Source organism: Poecilia formosa, unplaced genomic scaffold (assembly GCF_000485575.1).
Source record: "Poecilia formosa unplaced genomic scaffold, Poecilia_formosa-5.1.2 Scaffold38, whole genome shotgun sequence".
NCBI lineage: Eukaryota > Metazoa > Chordata > Actinopteri > Cyprinodontiformes > Poeciliidae > Poecilia > Poecilia formosa.
Genome location: NW_006799977.1, coordinates 2,432,487 through 2,460,431, shown reverse-complemented (window position 1 = coordinate 2,460,431; position 27,945 = coordinate 2,432,487). Strand labels below are relative to the sequence as shown.

At 37.2% G+C, this 27,945-nt stretch overlaps 2 protein-coding genes across 5 annotated transcripts in view; both read left to right on the top strand.

Moving 5' to 3' along the window:
• The window catches only part of anos1b (anosmin 1b), a 46,398-nt gene extending 34,953 nt beyond the window's left edge, over positions 1-11,445 (top strand). For both annotated transcript variants that reach the window (XM_007550904.2, XM_007550903.2), the window contains 9 exons: positions 1,827-1,920; positions 2,376-2,607; positions 5,270-5,408; positions 7,419-7,649; positions 7,734-7,828; positions 9,164-9,326; positions 9,540-9,772; positions 10,182-10,325; positions 10,587-11,445. In XM_007550904.2, coding sequence (XP_007550966.1) covers positions 1,827-1,920; positions 2,376-2,607; positions 5,270-5,408; positions 7,419-7,649; positions 7,734-7,828; positions 9,164-9,326; positions 9,540-9,772; positions 10,182-10,322 — 1,328 coding nt within the window. In that variant the 3' untranslated portion in view covers positions 10,323-10,325; positions 10,587-11,445. The remainder of the gene's footprint in view (positions 1-1,826; positions 1,921-2,375; positions 2,608-5,269; positions 5,409-7,418; positions 7,650-7,733; positions 7,829-9,163; positions 9,327-9,539; positions 9,773-10,181; positions 10,326-10,586) is intronic.
• Positions 11,446-12,289: 844 nt separating this feature from the next.
• On the top strand, positions 12,290-24,680 carry LOC103137244 (uncharacterized). 3 transcript variants are annotated; one of them, XR_476108.2, is made up of 11 exons: positions 12,290-12,393; positions 14,312-16,073; positions 18,098-18,203; positions 19,670-19,817; positions 19,988-20,035; positions 20,387-20,464; positions 20,805-20,942; positions 21,582-21,665; positions 21,889-21,939; positions 22,065-22,536; positions 22,961-24,680. XR_476108.2 is itself a non-coding variant. In XM_007550900.2 (10 exons), the coding sequence occupies exons 2-10, from the start codon at positions 14,522-14,524 to the stop codon at positions 22,173-22,175; spliced, it is 2,316 nt and encodes a 771-aa protein (XP_007550962.1). In that variant the 5' UTR covers positions 12,290-12,393; positions 14,312-14,521; the 3' UTR covers positions 22,176-24,680. The 3 variants fall into 3 exon arrangements, 2 of the variants coding, with proteins under 2 accessions (XP_007550962.1, XP_007550964.1); XM_007550900.2 differs by having other exon boundaries at positions 22,065-24,680; XM_007550902.2 differs by having other exon boundaries at positions 12,293-12,372; positions 22,065-24,680.
• The last annotated feature ends 3,265 nt before the right edge of the window (positions 24,681-27,945 follow it).

Genomic DNA, 27,945 nt, shown 5'->3' with positions numbered 1-27,945 from the left:
ACACACACACACACACACACACACACACACACACACACACACACACACACACATATATATATACACATACACGGGATCTGTCAGCTCCCACTATGTTGCTCTAACTTTGATCTGTGCATTTGGGTCAGCCGAGCCCGGCCCCAGGCCTGTGGGAGGCCTGCTATGGGGATGTAGTCCTAATCAGATACATTTTGTAGTTTTAATCAAATACAGCATCTTGGGCTCTAGGGCCTAATGAGATACAGAGTCAGCATTGAAAGACTGTTGACCCCAGGATTTCATATTTGAGGCAAACATTGTGCAGTGGCAGTTGTTTCTGGTTTTTAAGGCTACCACAAATAGCTTTAGGCTTCTCCAAGATCTCTCACCGTTGATGATATAAATTAAATTGACTTTGTTGAATCAGATAAGACTTAACCTTTTACCCTTTAAGAACGTTTTAAGGAAATCTCTTGATCACTGTGCTGCACTGATAAAACTGAGTTATGTGACAAGTTGGTCAAAAGTCTGCTGTGTTTGGTTATATATTTTAAAATTCAACATCTTTACTTTGAAATTTAGCAAATGATCAGGTGAAAAAAAAGCTAAATTTTTTTTTGCCTTCATGTCAGTTTACCAGCAAATACTTGGCTCCCTTTTACACCTTTTGGTATTGCAGGAAAATTGGTCAATAAATGTATTTTTTATTTTGCAATGTAGTCTTAGATTGAAATATAAAAAACAATTTTGATTTGAGTATATGTATTCAGAGTAGAAAAATGTACACAGGTGAGCAATTATAAGATTTAGATGTAAACTTAAATCATGTCAAAAGTTTGTTTCTGATAGAAAATGACAGCCAGGGTGCTATGGTGGTGCAGGGGCAAAGCACAACCCACATAAGGAGGCCTCAGTTGTTATGGCGGTAGTCACAGGTTCGATTCCTGGTCTAGCGACATTTGCCGCATGTCTTGCCCCTCTCTCATTACTCTCCTTCCTGCTGGACTACTTTCAGATAAAGGCCACTTGAGCTAACAAAACCTTTTAAAGAGAAAATGACAGCCATCTTACAAAAGATAATAATTCTACAAAGGTCATTATTTTTTTTTTAAAGAAACAAAATTATTCCAAGAAAAACAAATTGTTTTCTAGAATTTTTGTATATCCTTCTCCATAATGAGTGGTGTTACAATGGTAATGTTGGTCTGTTTAAAAAATCATGGTCTTGAAAACGGCCCCAAAATGTGACACACATGCTGACATGAATTCAATCATGTTAATTTGACTGAGATTGAAATCTGGTTGGGTCTGCTTCCTTCACGCACTTACAGACTCCCATCTTTACCCCTCCTCACACAAACAGATTTTTGTATCCTGCAGACTGCTGACTTTTCCCTAATAAGGGGTAAAATCAGGTATAAAATACGGTAGTGTCACTTCAGCTTCAGCATCTTCATCTCTAGACAAGGTAGAAAGATAAACTCTTGCTTATCACAGCTGTTTTAACTTTTTAATTGTTGCTCGGTTGGTAGTTAGTAGTTTACTTGTAGCTGTTTTCTGACTTATCCAGATCAATAGTACATCTGTTTTATTTGAATGGTATTTTGTCTTGTCTTGTTTTATCTCACACATTTACACAAGCCTACATTTAAAAACTACTTCATTCACATTTATTTTAGATCAAATATTACATGTTAATAATTGTGGATTATTGATGGTTTTGCTATTTCTTAAATTATGTTTTTTTTTTTAGGATGACCAATAAAAAATCTTGTTCACTGATGCCAATGAGGATGCTGACATGTTTCTCAAGTTTTCTGTCTTTCTCTTTCTCTCTTTATTTGTAGACCCATCCCCCCCTGAGCCTCCAACAAACATCAGAGTTAGCAATCAGACTCTAGAGTGGGCAGATTCACAGCTAACACCTGAGTTCACAGAGAGGTATGTGAAAATAGCAAAAGATCCTAGATTACTGGATAGATTAAAATAGCACTTTTTAAGTAGTGCACATTGGTCAGTTGCTCATAAACTGTGGTCAGGAGGATTAATAGTGCTTGTGTCTGCAAGTAAATTATAGTTCATCTTCGTTCAATTACATACTCTGGTGTCATTTTCATTTTAATGTTTTGAAAAAAAGGTCACATCGAGTTTAGGCCGCATCTTGAATCAGCATTTAATAACAGAGGTGATGACTTAAATTGTAGCTTTTACTCAACATGATGTAATGTGTGGTGCCTTTAGCATACATGCTGAAAGTAAATTGGGTTGGTAAACACAACCCTGAAACTGTGTTACTCCCACTTCTACATCCGACTCCCAGGCAATTCCTGCTGCTTTATTTATCATGAGTTGGTTTCCCTCATGATGTTGTTTGACTTGCAGCTTTCCTTCTGCAGGTTAACAGGAAGTAGGCCCTCAGTGGCGGTGCTATTACGCTGGGAACCCCCCAGAGAGGGAGACCTGCCTGTTCACAACTACAGAATTACCTGGATGTCCCGACACGCACGCGCAGCTCATAAACACACAGTTCAAGGACAACCGCACCCAGAGCACATCAGCAAGCACATGCAATCGGTGCGCTTACAAGAACAGAGTAAAAAGGAGAGCAGCAGCGCCCTGACTCGTGGGGTAAGAACATTTGCTTAATTACATTATGCTAAAAAAAAGAATATTGATTTTTCTACTCATTTTCCCTTTAGTATGTTCGGAATATTACGATACACTGAAATAAGAGAATGGAGCTGCAGCTTAAAACAATTACATTTATTTGTTACATGTGGTCAAATTAAGTTTGTTCAAATTTACTGTGTTTACATTTGTTTAACATGACAACTTAATAAACGTAATATATTTACTTGGATACGCTTAATTTGATTACTCGTAACAAGCTAACGCAATATATTTAAGTTGCATCACCTGTTTTCTTTTTTTAGTGTATGCTGTTATTTTAACACAGGTAGTTTCTTCCAAATTAACCCACATAAGTAAGAAACCCACTCTTTATACAGGAAATACCCCTGTTGTGCTATGAAGGAAAGTGTCGATTTTTTTTTTCCGATTGGGTGCTGAATTGCCTAATACTTTGCCCTGATTAATAAAATTAATATAATAAAAACATTGTTGCTCTTAAAATTAATAAATTATATCCCTCGTACTGTTTGCAGTACAAAGCACACATACTCTACATCCACAGGATCTATAGCTGCACCTGAGGAGTTTTACTGGCTCTTTGAATCTATGCACAGAAATACCTCCTTGTGCTTCAGTAGGCAGCTGCTGTGCAGAGCAGTTTCTCTAAACTCTTCACATGCACCACAGTTCTGTGCAGGTGCATCTTTCAAAGTAACAATATTATGACAGTAATGTCAAGATGATAACGGCATCAGTGTCCTCATTGAGCAGCTGTCCTGTACAGGGTGATGGATAGATGGATGATCTTCACACAGGATCTAGATTTAAGTAAAAAGTAGCGATGAGGCATCTGGGACAAAACCTGCTCCTGTAATACATATAGCTAATGTTGATTAAAATTATATTTATTGATATTTCAGCCTTTCCATGTTTTGCTTGTTTGTTTTTTTGTTTGTTTGTTTTTTGTGAGAAGTCCAAAATGCATAATTTACTTTAATCAGGCCTGAGTGCTTTTGACTACAGAGAGACAGGTGAACGTCTTGCACTTGGACTAAAAATTTAATTCAGAGCATCTAGAAATGCACTGGCTGTGTGCCATTCAGTCAGATTGAGGCCATTAGTGTTGGCTGTATAATTTACTATGGTCTTTCATTACTATTACAGCTTTAAATTTTAAGATTTGATCTGTGGAAGTGAGAGATGTTTTGAAGTTGATTGGCATACTCTTGCTTTTATAGCATTTCCTGTTATAACAGGGATGAGACCAAGACACTGATGTAGTTGTTTTGCAAAAAACAAAACAAAAAATAAATTCAGTATTTCCAAGAGTAAATACAAAGCAGCTCTATTTCAGATACACCTATCACACCCTGACTGTACTGTAGGTGTGATTGTGATGCAATAGGTTTGCAGTGCAGTTAAGCCCAGCACCAAAATGCCTTTAATCATCATCAACACACAGCTTTGAGGTAGCTTTAGTATTGTCTGCATGCCACTGCAGTTAAAACCCCACGCCCACAAATAATGCTCTTGATACATATGAAAGAACTAACCCATTATTGAATGATAGAATAATAAAACAATTGATCATATTTTTCAAGAAATTGATATTTATTGCTCTTCTCATGGAAACAACAGTGGGAAATCATTAAAAGTAACAAAAAATGGAAGAGAATCCACTGCTTCACGAGTCCGAATGGGTGAATATAACGTTTCCTCTAAATTTACCCTTAAAATATAGAGGTTGCCTGCAGACATGCTCATATGGACCCAGCTACTCTAAGTAGAAATGGGGATCCCAGACTCTGCCTGGCGGAGCCATTTATCTGCAGTCTGGTCTTCTGTTCTGCATGGCTGGGAAGTCTGGAATTTAAATGGGACCCCCTAACTAGTATTTCCTTCTCACAACAGCATGTAGACACACACAAACAACAGCATCACAACAGGTAGGAAACACAAAGACCACCACTTCCTTGTATAAGATGTGTTGCAAACTTGAAAACATATTTGATATATATATTTTTTTTGCTTTAATTTTTGGAATTTCTGCAGAATTTGAGGGAAATTTGGTTTTAGATGTAATGTTTAAACAGGGGGGACTTCACATGTAATGACTACATGTGGCAACGAAAAAAAACATCTGTCTAAGCTTTTAACATATTTCTTGTATAATGTCCATTGAGATTATGGGCTGAAACAGAAATCTTGGCTTTTGCTGCTTAATTTTACAATTCATGCGCATTCACATTTGCAGCTGGACAAGCCATATGTTTTGTCTATCTTGAGTGTAGTGAAATGTTTCTGCGTTTGACTTATTTTCACGCTTCTCTCTCCCATGTTAACACACATATAAAAACTCCCAAACTTGTCCTCAAGCATGTCTTTGTTGTGACTCGATCAGATACGGACAGAAAAATCACGATTAATGACTAAAAGCATGTTAATTGGCTGTCAGTCAAACAGCAAGCTAATACAGAACAGATTTGGCCTGTTGCTCACAAACAAGCCAGACAATTCTCAGAATGATAATAATAGTGTTGTTATTGGCAAGGAGGTGCTTGAGGTCTGGTCTGGACAACAGATCCAAAAAAAAAAAACAACAAATAGAAAAAAGAACCTGCTTCTTTAAGCTGTGTTTCCTTGTTTCAATATGTTACAGGCGCAAACCGAGCTGTGGCTGCAGGGACTGCTGCCAGCCACTCCCTATGTCCTGTCTGTCCAGACGGTGGCCTACTGGGGACAAAAGAGGCTGAAGAGTCACAGAGCTCAGCTTTTTTTCACAACTATCATTCATGAAGGTAAAGAAAAGTAATTAACTTTCCCTCAAACTGGGGCTTAGCAGTCAAGAAGATCATTTTTATTCAGATTTCTTGAACTTTTCCACAAAATGTCCCATGACCTGCAAACGTCACTGCATCTTATTGGCTTTACTGATAGAACAACACAAATCTGTACGTTGTTGTGAGGTATAAGAAAAAAAGGTGCACATTTCACAGTTTTTTGAACAAATCAAAACCTAAGTGGTGACTTGCATTTGTAATGGACATCCATTACTTTAATACTTTTAAATAATAGGCAGTTCAGACAATTGTCTTCAGCAGCTGTATAATTGGAGTCCTCCTGTGTGTAATTTAGTTGTTTTATGTTTCCAACTGTCTTTTGAAGGCCTGGTCTGTTTATGACAGAACAAATGAACAAATAGCATCCTAAAGGAACACAGACAAGACAGAGAAAACTGTAGCAATATATAAAAGGTTAGGTTCTAAAAAAATAATTCAAGTTTTGAACGCCTCACAAAACAGTCATCTGAAATGACAGGAAAATGGCTCAACTGAAAACTGAGAAAGTTACGGCCAGTTAAATAAATATCTCAGACAAGGAGGGCACTTCAAAGAGATGCAACCAAGAGTACCATGGCTACTCCGGAGGGGCTGCAGAGGTGCGCAGCTCAGGTGGGAGAATCTGTTGACAGGACAGCTATTGGTCATGCACTTCATAAATAATTGGGCCTTTATTGAAAAGTGCCAATTAAATAAGTATTAGCATTCCTTCAGCTTAACACAGCATTCTCTCTGGTCAGATGATAGAACATTTTCTATAAAGGTTTTATATTTTTTCTTTATTTTAAAAAATAATAACAATAGCTTTTAAGCTGTAGAGCTTTTTTTTTTTTTTTTTACAAGTTTACAAATTTGTTTATTGATCCAAAGGCTGGGTAACACTTGGAACTCTAAATGGGTTTATCTTAGCTGGACTGAGAATAAAATGGCTCTTTCAATGGTTTCAATGTTGGTTTAGATCAAACCATGCACATGTATTGAGAATACTTTTGTAAAACACAGTAAATAAATGTCCTCCTCAACAAATGTAAAAGCGTGAACGGTAACTAATGAAAAGGTTTTGTATATTTTTTTTTCTTACAAAACTTCACCTATAAGCATCACCATCATATAACCCAAATTATAATTATCACATACTTAATTTGAACACATGTTTAACCTGTCATGACATCAGCATACTCGTGATTTAAGGCAGTCCCCTGAACTCACCAGTTTGCCAAGGTATACATTATTGAATTAATGATTTTCCTGTTGGTTCAGAGCTGCTGCGCTTTGCTGACTGTCAGCATGTTCTTTGTTCAGGCAGCTGCAGTGTTGAAATGCACAGAAACATGGAGTGCAGGGAAAATAAGCCAAACTTTATGATGGTCCAAGCAACAGCAGTGTTTATTGTTGACCTGTTGGTCAGCCCAGCTGAGAGTTAAAGCCAGCTGCAACTTAAGTATCAAACCACATACCAGCAATTTTACATGGAACCTACTGCTATTTTATAATCCAGTTGTGTTTGCAGATACACTCCATGTACCTGCCTAGTACACCGTGCTAATGAGGGTCGCTTAAAGCCAATCGGTATCGCTAGATTAACAGAAGGTGTAATGAAACCACTCTTTTACAGTTTTGTTCTGTTTCTCAAATAAATCTCTTATGAATTCCATGTGCTGTTTAGCAGGTTTCATACTTTGAAAGCCAACAATTTATTTCTTTATGGTATTCTGTATTTTTCTCATACATACTTTCTCCAATTGTTTTTGAAGAAAGTAATAAATATTTTTTCTCTCTCTCATTATTCTGACATTTTGCTAATAAAAATAATTTAGTAACCATAACTGACCTCCAAACCGGAAAACTTTGGACTGATTTAATTTGAAACAACGGTAAAATAAAGGTTATGCATCTGTTATAAAGTAGATGTGTCTATGTTCAGTTCAGCAAACTGAAAGTGTAAAAACTATTTCCACTATTTCCAAGGTGAAGATTTCTCCAACGAGCTCCCCTCGTCCTCGTCATCCTCGTCCCTGCCCTCCTCTCCCTCTCAAGCATCCTCCTCACCTTCCTCTCATAAACCCCCTGAGTCTTCCCGTCTGGCTCACATGGATATGCTTCCAAACCCCTCTGAAAATTTGCGGCTGGAGGTCGCTGCCCCTCATTTTCACCACAGTCAGCTGCAGGTGAAGGTGTTCTGGAAGTGGTCTCATCATGGTGAGTCAGCGTGAAGCAGTGAACTGGAAGAATTTACCTTGGTTTGAACTGAGAATCCTTTATGTACGTTTTTCTATATTGCAGCAAGGCAGAGACACAGAGGTCCTTACATTCTCAGTTGGCATCCACATACCTGCACTACAAATGTCACAAGCGCAGACAGAACAACAACGGTGGAGGTATGCATAGTTTCTGCATAAAGTGCTGTATAGATTTTTCTTATTTTTGCTTTACAAATCCTGCCTCTATCATATGCTTTGACTTCTTGTTGCAGGGGTAAAGCAATGTGATTTTAAAGTAGCAAAACAAAAAGCTTTGTGCTGTAATAAAACAGAAAAATGTGTGCAGAACTATTGAAGTTGCTGGCATTACATTGAGGTTTGTTATACCAACAAACCCCAATAAATTTTATTACAATTCCAGATTATAGACCAACACTAAGTAGAACATAATGATGAAGTAGAATAAAAAATAATAGAAGGCTTTTGATAACCATCAGTGTTTATGTGTACCACAGATTCTCATTTGAGTTTAGACATTTTAACTCATATAATTGAATTATAGCTGTAACTGTATGTCTAGTACCCTGCTGCATGCCACCACTGCCACTGTGGGAATTATGTGTTTAGAGGGATATGTTATGTTAGTTTTCCACCACACAGTGTTTTGCATGTTGGCCAAAAAATCTAGTTTTGGTCCAATCAGACCAGACCACCTTCTTTCATATGTTTGCCATGACCCCTACATGGCTTGTGGCAAACTGCACATGGGTTTTCTTTGGCTTTCCTTCAACAATGGCTTTCTTCTTTCCACTCTTTCAAAAGAATAAAGTTTGTGATGAATGGCTGTCCTGTAGCTTCTCCAGAGTTATAATATGCCATGCTATGCTGCACTTTCAGAAAATGAATTGAAAAGTTTTCTGTGAGATATTCAAAGCTGTTATTACTTCATGAAGATTTTTATTCACGTATGTTCTCTAAACGTTTCATTCCACCTTACATTGTTGTGCTACTTTATGTTGCTTTACTATGTAGAATTCCATTAAAATACAATGGGGTTTCATGTAACAGTTCAGTATATATGCCTTTGCAAGGCAGTCTAAGGGTTAAACTTCACAAGTCTTATACGCTGTTATAAAGTATGTTGGTTGTTAATTTTTGCTCAAAACTAGACTCCCTCCATTGAGCCAACGTTGAGCCAGAGGCGTAACATTTCATCCAAGACATGTCATATAAAACTGCTGTGTGCAATTTGCTGAGTTTACAGAACAAAATTCCAGGATTTCTTAAACAGTTACAACATTTGTTGCCATGTGAAGTTGCCAGAGTGTGTCGAAAGTGTTTATTTTATATTGGAGTGAACATGTGCTTTGCAGTAGACAGGTGCTGAGACAATAAGTAGCGAAGATATGCAGGATTTCAAGCATCTTTGGGAAATGAGTTTTAACAAAGGTTGTTGATGCATACTTTACAATGATAATTTTTTAATGACATTCTTCTCTACTTTTTTTGCAGGGTACTCATCATACTATCAAAGGTCTGCAATTTTCATGCAAGTACAGGGTCTCAGTAGCAATGGTGGCTGATCCAGGGGCAGAGGCTGTTGCTTGGGTTACAACCCCAACATGCTCATCCATTAGGGTCAGAGGAGACAAAGCCTTACCTTGCAACAAACAGGGTAAGAAAAGCTGAGTACAGATGCACAGATGTACCACTGAACTTTTATTTTATGATTAAACTATAAGTAATCAAGAGTTGAACACGGAGATGATATTAAAAAGCAATATATATTAAATCTTTGTGATAATAATTCTTCAATTGCTGAGAACTAATTTAAACCAGTGCAAGGAAGACAAGCTGAAGAAATGTTACCTTCTTTTTTTTGTATCAGAGCGCCCTCTGGCGGGGAGAAAGGTGGTACTGCGTCCAGAACGGCTGACTGCAGACTTTCAACAAGTCAATGGAAGCTTGCTCACAACGCTTCAGTGGAGGATGTCACATCATGCAATGGACTCAGCAGCTGTAGAGGGATTCCAGTTTACATGGAGTCTACAATCTGAGCTCAGTCCCGCAACAGGAATGCATGAAGATGCTCTCATCTCCCAGACACAAACAATTGCACCGGTAAGGCAAGGAAAGACTAGCTTATTTATATAAAACCATTCATAACGTAAAGTGTTTTACAAGACAGCAAAGCACAAAATTATAAGCACAAAAGCATTACATAAAAAGATTAAAGAACATGTTAAAATGGAAATATTAAAGTGTCGAGAAACAAATGTTTCAAACAGTTCATTTGTCAAAAGCTGAAGTGAATAAATAATGTTTTCAGCCCTGATTTAAAGTAACCAACCAGTTCTATTCCAAAGAAATAACAAATACAAGTTGGGGCATTTACATTAACATAAGGTTAAGTAAGATCTTAGCATTAATCATATTTCTATATCCAATATTAACCTTTAACATTTTATGTTGTTTTTTTATGCATTAAACTTCAGTATCTGTTGATATTTTTTTGTTTTACTCCACACAGTCTGAACGTTTCATCACCATTGATGGCCTTCAGGCTGACAGCATGTACCGGGTGCAGCTCCAGGTTCTAACTGCAGGTGGCAGGACTGGAGCTGCTGTCTCAAAGACCATACACACTCCAACAATTAACGCCACACTTTGATAGGTAGTGGCATTTCTTCTTTGAGCAACATGTATCTCTGCATATATTTTAGATTCATGTGTATTTTTTTTATTATTATGCACATTGTGGGTGACATTGGGTCTTCTGTAGATGCAATTTTTGTCTGTTTTCCAATTTTATTTTGATAGTGTTGCTTTCAGTAGTGAAAGTGCTTTAGAAATTGATAATACCTAATGTTTAACGTGCTGATCCTGGATATGTCAGGGATGTGTTGCTTTTTAACATGTTATCTATTTTCTCTAGGTGACAACCACAAATCAGCTGCTGTCTGCTACACCATGGTCATCTTTTCCAACATCCACTCTTCTACTTTCTTACTCATACCACGGGATCTTGACTGCAGAAAGCATGTCCAAAACATGTTTTATAAGTAAAATAAATAATTCACCTTAAATATACTTCCTGCCTTCAACTGCCTTTCACTTTAAACTAATGCCTAACATAAAGATTAAGAATTTGAACTTAATCGAAACATGGAAATTACCTTAATCTTTAAGTGGGTTTTTCAGTTTTTTGGGAAGAAAAATAAACTCACTGTACCTGTATGTGGAGCCAATTTTTACAGTACCTATGGGTTCTCTTTTCCAGCTTAAAATGTTTTTTTTTTTATTAATACAGCTTTTTAAAATGTTTCCTCAAAATGTAACAGATATCTGCTTTGGTCTGGTATTTATATTAGACTGATAACTATGACAACCTTACATAATTCAAGTCACAAGAACTTGTAAATAAACTTTGTTTCCTGATCATTTTTTATCCTGTTAGTAGAGAAAAATATAGCACTGACTTTATGTAAAAATAGCAATGTATAGCAACAGCATCATCTTTGTTTGGAAATATCTCAATGCAAGCTCAAATATATTATCTTATTTTATTTTTTACTTTTTTATTCCTTTTATACATTTTGCCGCAAAAGTTATATTTTTTGAAAAGGCAGGGACCAGCCAATGTCATTTAACCTGTAATTACCATGTTGATATTTTTCCCTTGTTTAACGTTCAAATATTCAGAATTTGCTTGTTATTCCTTTACTTTTTGACTGAGTCTTATTTATTGTTTTCTTGTCTAATTTGTTTTGTAATTAAAATTTATCAACACTCAATATCTGTTGTGGTGACTACTAGTTGATAGATTTCGTATAGACAAGGCAAAATATAGACCACTATAGGTCACAATGTATTATTAATATATTTATATTTTTAAATACAATTTAAGTATTAGGTGTTATTAATTATGACTATATAGAGTTATTGAAATTGAATAATTAAAGCTAAAACATTTGTTTATATTATACATCACATTCAAACAACCATCAGTGTTTCCTATGTGGCTCAAAGCCGCTGCCATCTACTGGGCAGTCAGTATAAGCTAAGACCTTCTTCGTTAGAGACAACGTCTGAACAGCGCCCCCTGGAGTCAAAATACTCCTGGAATATTTTGGCATTACTTTTTCTACAGTATGAGATTTTTATAGAAGAATTAGTTTTGAATACATTCATTGAAAAGTATAATTATTAAAAATGTTAATTATTAATTTGATTGGTGAACAAAACAGTGGACATAATACTGAGGTAAATTATGAAATTGTCAATAAAGGAGCTTAAAACGTCTGCCAAAACTTGAGAAGTTTTGCAACATACAGAGAAGATGCTGAGTTAAAAACATTTTCATAGGTAAAAGAAGTAAAGAAGAAAGAAAAAGAAATAGGATGTTGTGCCAAAAAATAAATCCTTTCTATTAGAGTCACCCAGTCACGACTAACAGTTAAAGACAGTTTTCCTTTTTTCATGAAGCTGTTATTTACATAATTGAAACAAGCTTTGAATCTGCATTTTACTGCGAATATATACAACTCCAATGCTCCACCAGATTTCCTATAAGCTGGTTGCTATTCAGTTAGGAGGGGGACGTTTTTCGACACAACACCGGACGTCGGTAAAGTTGAGGAGACGAGGCCGACGTCATGACGCAATGAAGGGGCGACGAAAGCTCGGATTGTTTCTCCAAATCGTGGCCAGACGGAACCCAGGTTGATATTTTTACAGGCAAGGTGGTGTTTAACGACGTCTATTTTGAATTTATGCTTTGGTTTTGACTTGTGCAAACGTTTACTTCCCTGAATATGGAGGCGTAGCTTCTTCACGTTCATACGCATTCGCACTTCCCTCTGAAAATGGAGGAAATTGCCGCTTTGTGTTTTGTCTGCAGCTAGCCGAGTCAGCTAGCTTCAGGGAAATGGGAAAACTTATCCAAAACTTTGTGAAACGTTGCACTTCAGTTCAATAATTAACTTGTTGATAGTTGGTACAGTTTAATAAACGTGAATTTGCACCATTCGTCTGGTGCAACATGTTGGATAATCTTAATTAAGGCGGTAGTGTTAATTATCCTCTTTATACGAATTGTTAGTTTCTGCCGTCATTCATAGATATGCTAAAGACTAGTGGGCTCAAGAATCAAACATACTAAATACTGAAACTGTTGATATTTTGCTCATATTTTTTTCGAATTGCAGCTGTAATTTCAAACGTTATTCTTATGTTATAGTTTTGTTTTTGTACATCAAAACGTGAAGTTTAGCATTGAAATAACCGTAGCACCAAGAGACATTAAATTAGGATGTTATTGAATGTGCATTTATTGAAATGGCATAAAGTTATATATTTTTTAATTCTGTCATTATGACTTACTTCTAATAAATTATTTACACATGACCAATGAAAATAAAATTCAAAATTATTTATTTATTATGACTTACTTCTAATAAATTATTTACACATGACCAATGAAAATAAAATTCAAAATTATTTATTTATTCCAGGAAAACAAAAAAAAATGTTTTGCCGTTGCTAGTTTAATCCAACTATCCACAGTGTGGTGGATAGTGATGCTTTGGGCAGGAAGGATCTGCAGTAGCAGGCACTCTTACAACAAATCTGAAGAACCCTCTGACTAAAAACTGTTGCTGTTTGATTGTCATGATGTGTTAACAGCTCAAATTTCAGGTAGCAGAGATTATATTTTACAACATGTCCTGAATTACATCATCAGCTGCTTATCCACCTAATTTGTTTTTGATGTGCATTTTGCTGCGCTTCCTTAAATCTCTGTCCAGTTCTATGGTTGGGAAGATGGGCAGAGAGACATCAGATTCGTGGATATGATTATTTCCCATTATTATTGATGGAAGAGATGGTTTGAATATTGCTCCTTCTCGCCACACTTCGGTTTTGCTCTTCAGCCTTGAAGTCTCTTTTTCAACTCCTCTGGGATTTAGGGGTCATAGTTCAGGTGTTATTTGAGCTCCTGAGATGCTAACTGATCAACTCCATGTTGCCATGATTAACAGCTGCCCAAAAGTTAAAAAAAAATAAAATGAACAACTTTTCTTTCTGCCCATCCAAAACCAAAATGAATAATCGCACCAAAAAACCAACTCCTCAACCAAAAAAAGTTATTTTCAGAAACCTACAAAAGAACAAATCAGAACTAACATAACAGAGCTGTCACATGCAATTCTAGAGGAAAAAAACCCCAAAATTAAACGCAGAAAGTCAATGTTGTGTTCTTTCTGGGGAATATACTAGGTAGAAAAAGAATAAAAGGTTTTCTAGCATTCAAAATAAAGAATGTGTTGCTATGAGGCTTTGCAACAAAAATAACGGTTAGTAATTCACAGAGCAGTGAAATTATCCAAGTTGGAGATCAATAGCATGTCATATGCCTTTACCTAACAGGTAAAATGTACTAAACAAGTGGAAGTAATATCTTGTATATTTTGTCATCACTAAAATATCAGGAATAAATTAGTGTTTATAAAAATCTGTGATCTGATCTGAGCACAATGGTGTTATTTTGTACAAGTGCTGTTTATGTTTGTGTATCTGTCATGAAAACTGAGTTTAACTACTAACTGGATCACTTTTTTTTTGTCTAATTATTTTCTTATTTCATTTCACTCCTTTTAGGAGACAGTGCTGCTGTGACCCCGGAGAGCCGTCTCATCTTGATTCCTGTTGTCGAAATTATTTTGTCCACTGATGTATGGAGGAAAGTGTGAGATGTAAACGGTGAAGCAATCCACTTTACTTGTAAGCCAGCAAGCTAAAAGGGAGGAGACAGTAGCAGTGCATAGAGAGAGCACTGGGGATGGGGTTAAAGAGCCAAAGGCGGACGTCATGGTTCACAGCAGCTCTAATTCCCCAATGACAACACCATCTGCCTCGCTTCACCTGACTGTTTGTTCTAAAGCACCTCTTTCGGTGTCGTGTCCCAGAGGTGCTACAGAACAGGACCTAAGCCAAACCTCCTCAGACCCAACTTCCTTTTCAGAACTACCACAGCCCCTTACTCAGACTCCTGCTGAGGCTCATCACCATGTTGCTACCGCAACAAGAGCGTTGAGCACCAAGTCAAGCTCGCCATCCAGCAGCCCCAGCACACCCGCACCAACCTCTGCTCAGGACCAACTCAATGGCCGTAGATCAGGCAGGAAAAGGACTCCTAAGGCCTGTGATTGTTGTGGCCCCCACAGTAGGGGACACAATGTGGAAACTCCAGGCAGAGGCAGGGGACATGGAAGGGGGAGAGGTAGAGGTAAAGGGAGGGGAGCAAGCAGAGACTTTGGTGACACCCCTGCTAGAAAGCCACTGCAGTTGACAGGAGTGAGGAACATTAATTTTAGTGGAGAAAATGTACAGGAAACAGAAGATGAAGATGATAGACTGGGGAATTTGCAGGACTCTGATACACAGTCACAAAGCCCTGCCACCAAGGCGGTTCCACCAATAACACAAGATGGACCAAAAAATAACTGTGCTGCTCAAACAAATGGAGCTGCGCTGAAAATGGAAGACATCTTGATGGCACCATCAGGGTTTGCTGTTGCAGTACACGAGGAAAGTGTTGATAAAAAGGATGTGGACCCAACGGTTTTAGGACCAGTACATGAGGAACCGGTAGTGGCCAGAGGTCGGGGTAGGGGAGCAGGAATGGGAAGAGGTCGAGGTAGGGGAGCAGTGATGGTGAGAGGTCGAGGCAGAGGAAGAGGCGTTGACAAAGGTCAAGACAGTGAACAAGAGAAAATGGAAGGTATTCAAATAAGCAGCAAAGTTAAAGATTATGTCACATGTTCGAGAACAGGTGCCTTAGCTGAGTCAGTGCTAGTGGAAGAACCAGAGAAGATACATGATGTACAGACAGACCACGAACACCAAAAAAACTCTACTTCAGGTAAATTCCCTATTGAAAATGGAGAATTGGTACACTTGTCTGACTCGGAGGACGAGATGGAGGAGGACACCATTTTTGTGACAGAACTTGGCGATGGGGTGCTGACCATCCCACGGAAATCTGCTACAAAGTCTGAGATTTCTGGAGACCTGGACTCTGAGATGCAGGTGGACCAAACGCATGATGGGATAGAGCAGGTTTCTTTACCAGTACCTTTGCCTAATGGAAATGTTGCCTCACAAAGAAACCATGACCTAACGTCCCCACCAGTGGAGGTGAAAATGTCTAGCTCCACTGGGCTTCCCTCGTTAAACCCGATAAGTGTTGGTCTGGAGCACTCCTGGGCATTAAGAGATCACAGACTGTACTGTCATCCTTGTTCATGGGTGAAAGACGAAATGGATGACATGTTGCCGAACGACCAGGCAGAAGATAAAATGATGGAGACAGATATTCAGAATCAAGAGAGCCTGGAGCAGCTTAAAGACACTATTCACGGTAAAACACTCTTTGTAGTACTCAGTTGGTTATATGTGCTTAATCTTCTTTAAATAAGTTGTCAGAATTGGAAGGAACTTCCACCTTGAACTGCAGGTTCAACGATCGGTACCTTCAGTTTTTGTAAAATCAACAGCTCCTTGCATTTTTTGCAGTAGTCCGTAAATTTTATTTTTTTTTTTTTCTGCAAAGATGGTCAGAAATACTGGGTTTAAATCATTAACTCCCACCTGCCGTATTGCAGGTGGGACTCAGACGTACTTGTTCATTTAATCTGCTTTTTTTTATCATGTTTTTTCTTATATAAATAGATTTTGAAAGGGGTTAAATAAGGAAGAAAATGACGCTAAATAGTAGAGCCACGAAATCCTGGATCCGGGAGGGACTGTCTGATATTGGAATTAGTTTTGATTCCAACAAAAACTGAAGATTGTTCAGATTGTTGTGCCAAAGCATATTTCTATCAACCGTTTAATCTTTACTAACAACCAAAAAAGTCCATGAAATTATGTGTGGTTGGTTGATGCAATTTTAAAGTGAAAGTAGTTCAAAGTCTATTTTTAAGGATTTGACCAAAGTTTGTGGAAAAGACTAATATTATACCCTGGTCTTCAGCCAATGGATTGGCCCATCTCTAGCAATAACACATTGGAAGGGAAATTCAAACAAGAGAATATTTATGAACTAAATATAGGGATGTTAGTGGAGTCAGTCTCTCCCTCTTAGAGGACATCATGGCCTCTATATACACACACACACCAATATTCCATATTAAACAAAAGTAAGACCTATTTTGGAGAAAATACTATTAATCTTCTTTAAATAAGTTGTACGACTTTACCCAACTACTTGATATGCACAATTTGAAGGCGGCAATAATTCTAAAATTCAGGTTCAATCTGTTAAAACATGCTATGTTTTTCATCTGGCAGCATCTAGAGAAAAAAAAAAACGTGATGGAAAGGCCACTCCAGCTCTCATAACACCTGCATTTTTACACTCTTATCTATATCACCTGTTGTGCTGCATCTATTTTGTTTATTTCTATCTTGGTATCACAGAATATTTGTGTAACCTGGAAATGCAAAATGTCTGTCGAAGCAAAACGTAGACAGTTTTGCTGCAGATTAGCAACTCCAGAAGTAAAAATCGCAACACTTTCATATCAATGGATCCTCACAGACTGCTCCACCAGAAGCAGGCACTCATATCCTTTTACAGAAGTGCTGTAACAGATCTTTCTCATTTTTACAATATGTCTGCAAAGACAAGCCCCTTTTGAAGCTTAGGAGTTCCTGTCCCGTATGTTCTGCTTCTTTCGCCTAAGTGCTGAGTTGGGCCATTTTAATACATAAACTGTGTCCACAGTCCTGATCCTGAGCTGAAATCCAATCTTTGCTCTTCGTGTGGCCTTATCTAGCTCCATCATGTAATGGAAAGTATTCTGTTTCATGACATTCCTAAAATATTTATGACCTGACTTGTGTAGCTCTTATAAATACAGGTTTGATATAAACAGCAGATTATATGTAGTTAAGAAATCTGTTTCCATATTCCTTAATTTCTGATAGACAGCTGTTTGTTTTACATAGTTAGAGTGATTACATTTTGTAAAGTTTTGTAGCCTAACCTGTTACATTTTTATTGCTGCTTTATGGTGGAAACATGCAGCTATTGTAAGACAAATACACCAGACTTGTGTTGAATTTCCAGCAACAAAGTTGTTACATTTAAAAATCCTAATTACACTCATTATTCCAACACATACTTTAAATCCCATCTGTATTTTACTGTTATTAGTAATTATTGGTTGCTTTCACCTGGATTCTATGTGGCTTTCATCTTTAATTTTTCTTCCTTTCCTTTTTTGTGTTCAGAAATATGTATTATCTCATGTCTAAATGGTGCTACCGGAATAAACTTGCCTCATCTTGCTTGTTTTTTTTTTTAAATCTCAGCATCTATTTTGTTTACTTGTACTGTTGACAGATATGAACAAGCTTCTTATGACTCCTTTTTTCTAGAGTTTCTGGAGAGCTTCTACATAAAATATGGCAGCTTCATTCCTCTTTCTGAATCTGATGTCCTAGAACACCTGAAAAAGACAAGCAGCTCTGATCTCAGCAGCAGGTTAGTAAAAACCACTTATAGGCATATATACACTAGAGGCTAATTTAATCGTTATTCAAAAGAAATTTTAAATTTATCACTGATTTTTATTCCTCCTGATCACATTTTTCTGTAGTTTAGAAAACTCGGGAGTTTATATGTTTAGGAATATGCACACAGTTTTAAATTCATTTAAAAGTAAGTTGGCCTTTGATAAGTTAGTAACAGGTCTTAAATTTGATCTGATATATTGTATGAATTTCTTGTTTCTCGCTGGACCTTTCTGTCAGGCGAAAGTTTGAGTCACACTCGGACATCTGCTTTGCACCATGTGACTCGAGGCAGATCAGGCTATGGGTAACTTGTTGCTAATATGCCCTTTCCAGCTCGCTATGTAGCTAGCTAACTATCTTTTTTGTGTCTGTCATGGGTAAGGGCAAATTTGACACCAGTTGCCTGTGTGTAGTTTGTACATTTCTGTTGGGAAACGGGTCTTAAATTCTGTTCATAATGGTCTTAAAAAGATCTCTTAAAGTCCTAAATTTGAGTTGGTGAAACCTGCAGAAACTCTTGAGGCCTCAGAGTTTCAAAATAAATGAGATATAATCCATAAGAAAAATCAGCTGGAAATCTTCCATTCAAAATCCAATGGGGCTGCCACACATGTAAGGTTGTTTTTTTTCCAAATAGAGAACATGTTGGTCTTCTGAGTATGGACTTTTGTCAGAAAAAATAATGCCAGGGGAAAAATATCCAAACCTACCCTTTTTTACACCCCTGTATGGAAAACATAATTGCCCCTAAACCTACTCACTGCTTGGGCCACCCTCAGCCACATAACTGCAGTCTGTCATTTGTCATGATTGGCTTGAGTCTTTTGTTGGCCTCTAACACTTCAAAGCTTCCATTTTCATTTCCAAGGCAGCCAGTCACTTTTTCACACAGCACCATGTAGTTCTGGATTCTTTCCCCCTTTATAATTTGTGCCTTCTTTTAAACACAGTATGTTGTGTTTACTTGTGTCATCTTTGGCTAATATGAACAGAAACACTTCTTCTCACCACACTATAAAAGTTATATAAAACTATAACAAAATAAATTCTGTGTTTTGGAGAAAAAAACATTGTCTTCCTTCATAAAAAGGTTATGTTTGTTTGTGCTGCAACACAGTTAATGTCCTACAGTGTAATTGCTGTTCATGCAGCTTCTGTATTATTTGCTTTATTTATATTGTGTGGTTTGGCCTTTATCATGACTGTAAAACACTTAAATAAATATGTGCAGAGGACTGTGAGTGCTATCATTTTGCCTCTGTATGTAAACAAATTATTTTTGTTGTAAAATAATTTTTTTTTCTGTTTAATTTCCAAGGTTGTGCCGTTTTTCTTGTATATCAGAAAATGATGTAATGCTTTCAGTGCCATTAACAGAAAAAAGTACAAAATAAAAATCTCTTTCTCTGCGTGTCTGCTTCTCATCTGTTTTAGTGAAGTGGACATTAAAGCAGAGATGAGTCGATACAGAGCTGGCCTGGCGTCTGCTCCCGTTGCAGGCTTCATGGTCACGTATAATAAACACAATCTGAGGCTGGAGGACCTCAGCACCCTGGAGGATCAGAACTGGCTTAATGATCAGGTAAAGAAACACTATGGACACTCGTGTCTTATTTTTCAAGCAAACCAGTTGCTTGTTTTGTATTCTCTACAATATCTCACTTGATTATTTATAAATCTTCTAGATTTAAAAATACTTGATGAAGTATTTTAAAGATATCTTCATCCTGTTCTTTTATTTCTCAAATTCAGATTATTAACATGTATGGAGAACTCATTATGGATGTAGCAGAGCAGAAGGTATGTGTGCATAAAGGCCTGCCAGCACATTTCCAAATAAAAAATGCTGTTTAATGTGCAGTTACTGTCAGAAATGTACATGATTGTTTTTGGGGATTTAAATGGAGTATTAAGATGTAACTGTTCAAGATGCAACATCTGGTTTGTCTGATTTTTTTATTGATTTATTTTTTGGGGTGCAGGTGGAGTTGTGGGCACATCAGAACATTTCCAAAAAATCTAAATTTTGAATCCACTTCTTATTGGAGTTGTATCATCATATTAGAAGTTCAGCAATTACTTCAAACCTGAACTGAGCCAAGAATTTCCAAATGTTCAATACCCATTTCTTTTTCCTTTTCGATGTTTTAGGTTCACTTTTTCAACAGCTTTTTCTACAAGCAGCTGGTTGCCAAAGGTTATGATGGTGTGAAGAGATGGACCAAAAAAGTAAGGAAGATATTACATTCCCAATGGTTGGAGCTTGATGTGTGTCTCCCAGTAAGAATTTAATCTTTTGTTGCTCCAGGAAATAAGGTTTTGATTGATGTCAACTTTTTTTTTTCATTCTGGTTGCACAAGGTCCATAGTCTAAAGTGTGCAAAAAATTAATATTCAATAATCTTCAAACTTTCATTTCTAAATTTCATATTAACCATAATCTCTGCAACCTTTCTCTAGAGTCAACCTAAAGAGCATTACCCCATGTTTTCTGTTTTCCCTTTTACTTTTACTTTAGTAATGCATCCGTAATAACCTCAACTGTTATGTCTTGTTTTTTGTTCTTCAGGTTGACTTGTTCTCCAAATGGTTGTTGTTGATTCCCATCCATTTAGAAATTCACTGGTCTCTCATCGCAATCACAATGGCAACCAAAACCATCAGCTACTACGACAGCCAAGGCATTGTCTTCAGACACACCACAAATGTGAGGATATTCTGATTGCAGAATATAATCTGAAATTTTTGCTCTCTGTGAAGAAAAAATAACTTTATCTTTGTTTTTAAGTTTCATACATTATCTTCAATGAGACATTGAAAGTTTATTGAAAATTAATAATTATAAAAAATTATTAAAAATGCATGTAGTGTGCAGCCTTTTGACAAAAAATGACTTGATTAAAAAAAAATCCTCACACTATTATTATGCCCGTATACTTCATGAAAACAGTTGGGGAAAAAACCTCCAAGACTAACTAGCCTTTTTAAATGACCTTTTTACATTTTTTAGCAATTTTGTCCAAAGTCCCAAGTTTCCCCTGCTGTGCCGTATAGATGTATTTTCCAGACCCAATTTCTGTCCTGGTAATTAGATTTGACCCCAGTTCCTGCAGAGGAAACAACAAGGGTAGCAAAAACCCTTCACCTTTCTCTTGAGAAAAGGTTCCTGCAGTGGATAATTTGGTAAAACCCTTCATATTAGCTGCTCTTCACATGGTGCCTTGGTGTTTCTGTAAAGATATGAATTCACTCGCTTACCTTAACTTGTAATATTGAAAGTCTGTCTCTGAGTTGTGGAAGAATCTCATTGTCCTACTATAACTACGTGTGTTTATGCTGTCCTCAGAACATTATGAAGTATCTTCAGTCTGAAGCCAGAGAGAAAAAGCAGGCAGCTTTCCAGAAGGGCTGGAAAATCGCCATCATCAAGGTAACTTTGACCTCTGACTAAATTTATTGTTCCATCTGTTCAAGCTGCTAAAATATTTACGTTGCACATGGTAATTCTAATCAGATTTCTTGTATTTATTCAAAACTTAGTGTCTGCTTAGCACATCAACGGTAGAACATGCATGTAAATAGTTATTTATAGAGACATACAAAGGCTAGTTCAGGAAAAATTAAGTCTTTGCCTCGCTGACTTGTCCTAACAGGGTATCCCACAGCAAAAAAATGACAGTGACTGTGGCGTTTTTGTCCTTGAGGTAAGATTTTACTCCTGTTTCTGTTTCGCCACATTTACTTTGTTGAGTAGACAAATCATCTGAGTTCCCTCTTTAATATTTCCGGGTCATTTTCCACCGCACTATTTGTCTTTACTTTCTGCCAGTACTGCCGCCGTCTCTCTGTGAAGCAGCCGCTGCTGTTCAGCCAGAACAACATGCCTCAAATTCGAAAGAGAATCTACAAGGAGCTCTGCGACCGTCGTCTCAACGACTGAACGGCTGCCTTCACCCGCTGTGTGCTTGGCTGGTCGCACGAGGCCGCCTGTCCTGTTCTTTCACGTGACGTTTTGACTGGCTGTCGGGCTACATAAGCTAACACAGCTTGGCCATCTGTATTTTCAGGGAGTCCTTCCTGCCATCTGCTTCTGTAATAGATGAGCAGAGCGGTTTTTGCTGACTTCTGGTGACTTTTGGGAGGTGAAAAGTCGGTCTGTATTTAAGCTGATTATTTTCGTCCTTTTTTCTTTTTTTTTTTTTTTTTTGCAAACTTGCAAAGAGCTACTGAAGTGGCCCCCTACTGACCCTTGGAAAAAGCCTGAAGTGTCAATATGAGGTGCTGTTTCAGGACTTTACACAGTAAGTTCATTCTGCTTCTTACACTTACCACTCTGAGAGGATTTTATGGCCTAAAAGATCAGAACAAAGTACTGACTTTGACTGAAGTAGCTGTTACGCCGACCTGTACCATGTGGATGGACATTTCATCCTAAAACGGAGTGGCCTTGCCTCCCAGAAATCCATTTGAAACAGAGTTTAACAGTTCATTTTGTGCTGGACTTCACAGCTCTAGTATGTGTTCAGTTAATATGCATATTTTATAACATATTTTAAAATCTAGCATTAGCGATACAGTGGAACAGCTGTTCGCCTAAAACTTGAAGGGTTTAGAGTCGATGTTGTTATTGTGGACGTTAAATTGCACAGATACAGGCCTGTTAATTGAAGTCTGGAATATAAACCGAATGTTCCAATCATGTTCTCTTTTTTTTCCATCTTACAGGATGATAATGGCTTCAAAACTGGGATCACATTTTTGTTTGGTTTTACTGCAATATATTTCCAAATAAAATTCCAGTTTTTTGAGCACATTACTTTTTTTTTTCCTTTTGCTGTTGCCACGTATTTATATAATGTTTTAAATATTTTCCAGCATTTAAGTTAAGCACATTTTACAAGTTCAAGATTATTTTAGGCAGGTTTGCAAATCATTTTAAGATGTACATCTAACCTTTTTACTGAGCTCCTTAATGGCTCCTGGTCACACACCGATATGGAAATCATTTACTCCACCAATAAAGTTCACCTCAGCGACATTAATTTCTACTAACAAAGCTGAATTTTGCAGTTATGTTTACCAACAGTTCTGGTCAGAAAGATCCATCCATGATGGGCATGAGTGGATGGAAATGATTAAGTTTTTGTTTTTAATTATATTTTTGAACCATTCTTTGTCTTTTGTGGAATGACCAAAACAATTCCCAATGATTCTTATTTAAAAAATGAGATTTTGGTGTGCAAGTTTGAATTTTTTCACATATTTGTATGAATGAATTTGGGGCAAAATTATACATACATAGCCTGACATAAACACTTAAATGTGGTTAAATGTTTGCACCCATCACCAGGCTTCTGGAATAATTCTGTCTGGATATTTGTACATTTCTTATTCCGTTATTTTTATGGGAGAGACCCGGGTTTAAAGCACAGTCCATACATTTCCAAAGGGCTGGGATCTGGGCTGCTTTATCCTGCATTTTTGGCACCACCTGTTAGGCATTACCCTGTTGTTTGTATGTTTTACCGCCATTGGTTTATTCTTAGGTTTAAATCCTCAACTTGACTGTTTCAAGCATTTGTAACTTTGTTGTTTGTCAAAATAAAGTGTTGCTCGTCACTGTTTGCAAACTCTTTTTCTTGGTCGACGGCTTCTCCGTCTGGTAAAATAAAAGTCAGTGGAGATTGGGCTGAGGTGGTTCTGATCCAGGAGCTTCCAGTTAATGATTGGCTTGACAGTTGGCTTGGTCATGAACATCCTAATCAATTCCCCCTCATCTGTGTGGGAAAGTTTGTGTCATATAGTTGAAACCTGGTGTTCCTACAGGTCAATGACTTCCAGCTTCCATCAAGAAGCACCAAAACTACTTGTGGTATGAGTTGAGCTTTCCAACACTAAGCCTCTGAAAAGCTCAGACCTCAGCTTTACTAACAATTTGTGGCTTATGGCTGGCTGCCAGGCCTGTGCAAAGAAACAAATCCCTTTAAATAAACTCTTCCAATCCATTCAGATTTGTCCCAGAAGCTTATTGGCTACGAAAAGCCTGTGGCTAAGGTGCAAGGTACTACGGCCGTTTCAGCCAAATAGTTTTGGCATGAAAATGAGCCTGTTTCTCATTTTCATGTGTAAGTTAGAGAAGATCCGTGATAAATGTAAACTTGTCCAGCCAAATCTACTTTTAATCTACTTATTGAAGTTGCTTTTTGGTTGATTGTTAAAGCATGAATGAAAAATGGTTTAAATTTATCTTTCAAAGACCAAAATCAGTTTGAAATTCATGCCGAGAATGAGTGCATTTTAAGCTTCTCTCCAGAACTGTGTGAGTATTTATGAGTTGTACCTTGACTGACCTCCTGCAATGTTTGCTTGCTTTGGCTAAAACCCCCAATGTTGTATTTTTCCCAGTTGTTTTTATAGTTGTCATTAAAAGTCCAATTATGCTGGACCATTTGTTGCATCTTTTCTTGTCGTTATGAACAGGTGTTGGTCAAGTGGAAGTCCTCAAACTAAAAGGCATGAGCAGTGGTATAAAATAGGAAGGTGGAAGAATGGACTACTTTTTTTTCAAGAATTCATGAGATTTGTGGGCTTATTTTAAATTTTCCAATGATGCCGCACTAGGAAGTAGTTTTTCACTTTCAGTGTTTGTAATCATTTGAATATAAAAGAAGTACATCTTATCATTTTTGCACTTAGAAAACATATTTTGTGATTCCTAAACAGGAAAGGTTCAGTCGGAATAAATGTGTCCCGTTTCATCTTTAGCGGGAATAACTACAGGGAGATTCATCTACCTGTCTCTGACATCAGTTAGAATGGGTTGTCTCTTTTCTCAGTTTCAGCTTTGAGCTGTTTGTGGATTTTCTTGAATCCGCAGAGTTGAAATGAGATCAACATCTGGGCATCGACTCAGCCCAGGGCTTTCAATTTAGTCATTTTCAGCCATTACTTGGTGGATTTACTTGCTGCTGTTTGCTGGAAGTTTTCCCCATTCACCCTGAAGGAGCTGAGCCGGGACATTTTATACAGGATTGAGGTTTTATGTCCTTTAGTCACTTTTTTAACACATTTTGAGCTTCAACACCCCTTGAAGCTCGAAGCAACATCTGATTTCTCCAGGTGTTGCTCTCCACGTTTTGTTCTCATCATAGCATCTATTTTGAGGCATTTCTGAAATCAGAGGAGTACAAATGCAATGCATATTTTCTCAGTGTATGTAAATACCTGTGCAGACATAAATTTTACACTGCTGACAGTAAATTTTTAAATGAAAAAGTAAAACTGCAATACCTAAAAACTAACAGAAGAGGGAGAACTGTACCAATAATTATTTATTTTCCAGCTTTGCTCTGAATGTTATAAAAACATGGCTGTGGTTAAGGAGCTGGATGAAGATGAAGTGATTTACTGTAGGGCACTTCACTGAGGTCTCATGCTAATGTATTAGTCCTTGGTTTGTGACCAGAAGGCTTTCATTTTTCATTCTCAAAAGAAATATTACTTCAGTGCTGCATCCTTCCGTGTCATTTTCATAATCACCCAGACTACTGAATGTGTTTTACTGTTAAGAAGAAATATGTCCTGCAATATATGACTCTAGTTTAATGTTTCTCCATTAAAATTTTCTTAGGATTCTTTTCAAAAAAGCGTTACAGCATTGTAAATTCAGGTTTACAATGCTGTAAACCTGTTTGAATTAAAAACAACAGTTGCCATTAGAATGTTGCTACTGTCTTTCTAATAATAATCTTATAAAGCACAACTTTATAAAATCTTATTAATGTCATTAATGGGCTCAGTAAAAAATTTTGTTAAAAGATAAACTCAAAGAATTGACTGGGCTTTCAGCGTTTGGCGTGAAGCGAACTTAAACTGTGAAGTGCATTTTATTATTTTATGTTTAGAAGTTACAGCTTCCACAGAGGATGTTGTATTGCCTTTACCAATGTGAAAAAGATGACTCTTCATTTATCTCAATGAGTTCTGTTTACCAATGGCTTTTAAATCCAACATATGCTTTCTACAGTGGCTGCTTTAGTTGGAGAATTTATCTAAATGAAAGGCGAAAACTGAATCTCCCTGAATAGTGAATATTTCTCTGGCCAGCAATTCAGTGTATGGTGAAGAATAACAGCCAGATATTCAAGTGAGCCTTTTTTTGTAGATTTGTAGTTCAGGCAGCGTTGTGGATTCTCCTGAGCAAAACTAAATGTCCATCCCAGGTTTTATGTCACTCTGTTTGCCATTTACTGACAGGTTTGAAAGGAGACCGTGGAGTAGAAAAGTAGTTTGATGACTAAAATGACTGAGTTAAAGGTAATCTATGTGGCAGCTTTGGAGATACTTTGCTCTGATGAAGATGAAAACCAAACAGGCAGATAGTCAGGACATGCACCATTACATGAGGTTGTCTCCATTTTCCACTCATAATAAATCGCATTCTGCTCTGCTCGGGAGGTTAAGTGCTACTGAAGGCTGCTTTAGCTCTGTAATGTGGGGAAACTGTAGCTAATAGGATAAGCTTATAAAAGGCAGGAAAACACCCCTTTTAGTCGGAGTCAGGTAGAGCTGCCTGGGATAAACCTTTCTTCATCTCATTGTTGAGCCCTACTCGTATTTATCCACATGCCTTTGCCAGCTTTATAGATCCATACATGTCTCTTTGATGCCTGTATGTCTGGAGGCTAAACTTACACTGTATACATCTATATGTAATATAAATAGATGGATAGATTTTTTAAAAAGTATTCTGTACAAAGTACTTAAATACTGAGAAACTTGTCTTAACATCTGATTTAATACTTTAAAATGATGCCATCAGAAAGACAAAGCTGTAATACGCTTAAAATCTTGTAATTTAAAGACTTTAATGACAAAACAATGGAAAACTTGTGAAACTAATACTTACAGAAGCTAATGCAAATGAATGTTGGAACAGGATAAAGTACCTGCAGTGACAATAATGTTTCAGTAATGAAAGAAACAAAAACATCTTAGAAGCTCGCTCTTTAAAAACTGCAGCAAACACAGGCGTGTTGGTTTCATCGAGTCTCCACAAAAATTTATTTTTAGGCTTTTGTTCACTTATTCATCAGGGGTGCTTATAATTGTGAAGCACATCAAACATTTGATAAATTTATTTAGGCCACTACAATTCACATTCAACTCTGCACCATGCAATAGGGGCCAATTAATCTAGTCATAATGGAATTTCAAACTTTCTGATTCAGTTCAGTGTTGAGTTGTTTGCAATTTGATTAGGTTTATAAATAACTTTAAAAATTCTATAAATGCTACAGATTAGGCTTCAGGCATACAACAGACCGCTGTAGCATTTATAAACTACTCACACATCAAAAAGAAAGGCAAAATATTTTGAAATAAGGCAAGTCAAATTGGAGAAGGTGCTTTGCACAAAATGAAAGGAAAACAACATTAAAGCAGGAAAAGACATTGTGTTTTTAAAGGTATTGCATTGAGAAAACAAGAGTTTCTGCATGCCTCAGGTTTTATGCAGTTTGTTCCAGAGCTGAGAAGCATATCGACTGAGCCTCTGAGCTCCGGTCCTTGGTACGTTGAGTGAACATGTTTCTGACGGCCTCAGGGGTCTGTAGTACGGCATGGTTCACATTTTACGGGTTACTCAGAAATGTATGTTTTTGGCCCAAGACCATTTACTTCTCTATAAATCAACTGCGACATTTAAAAAA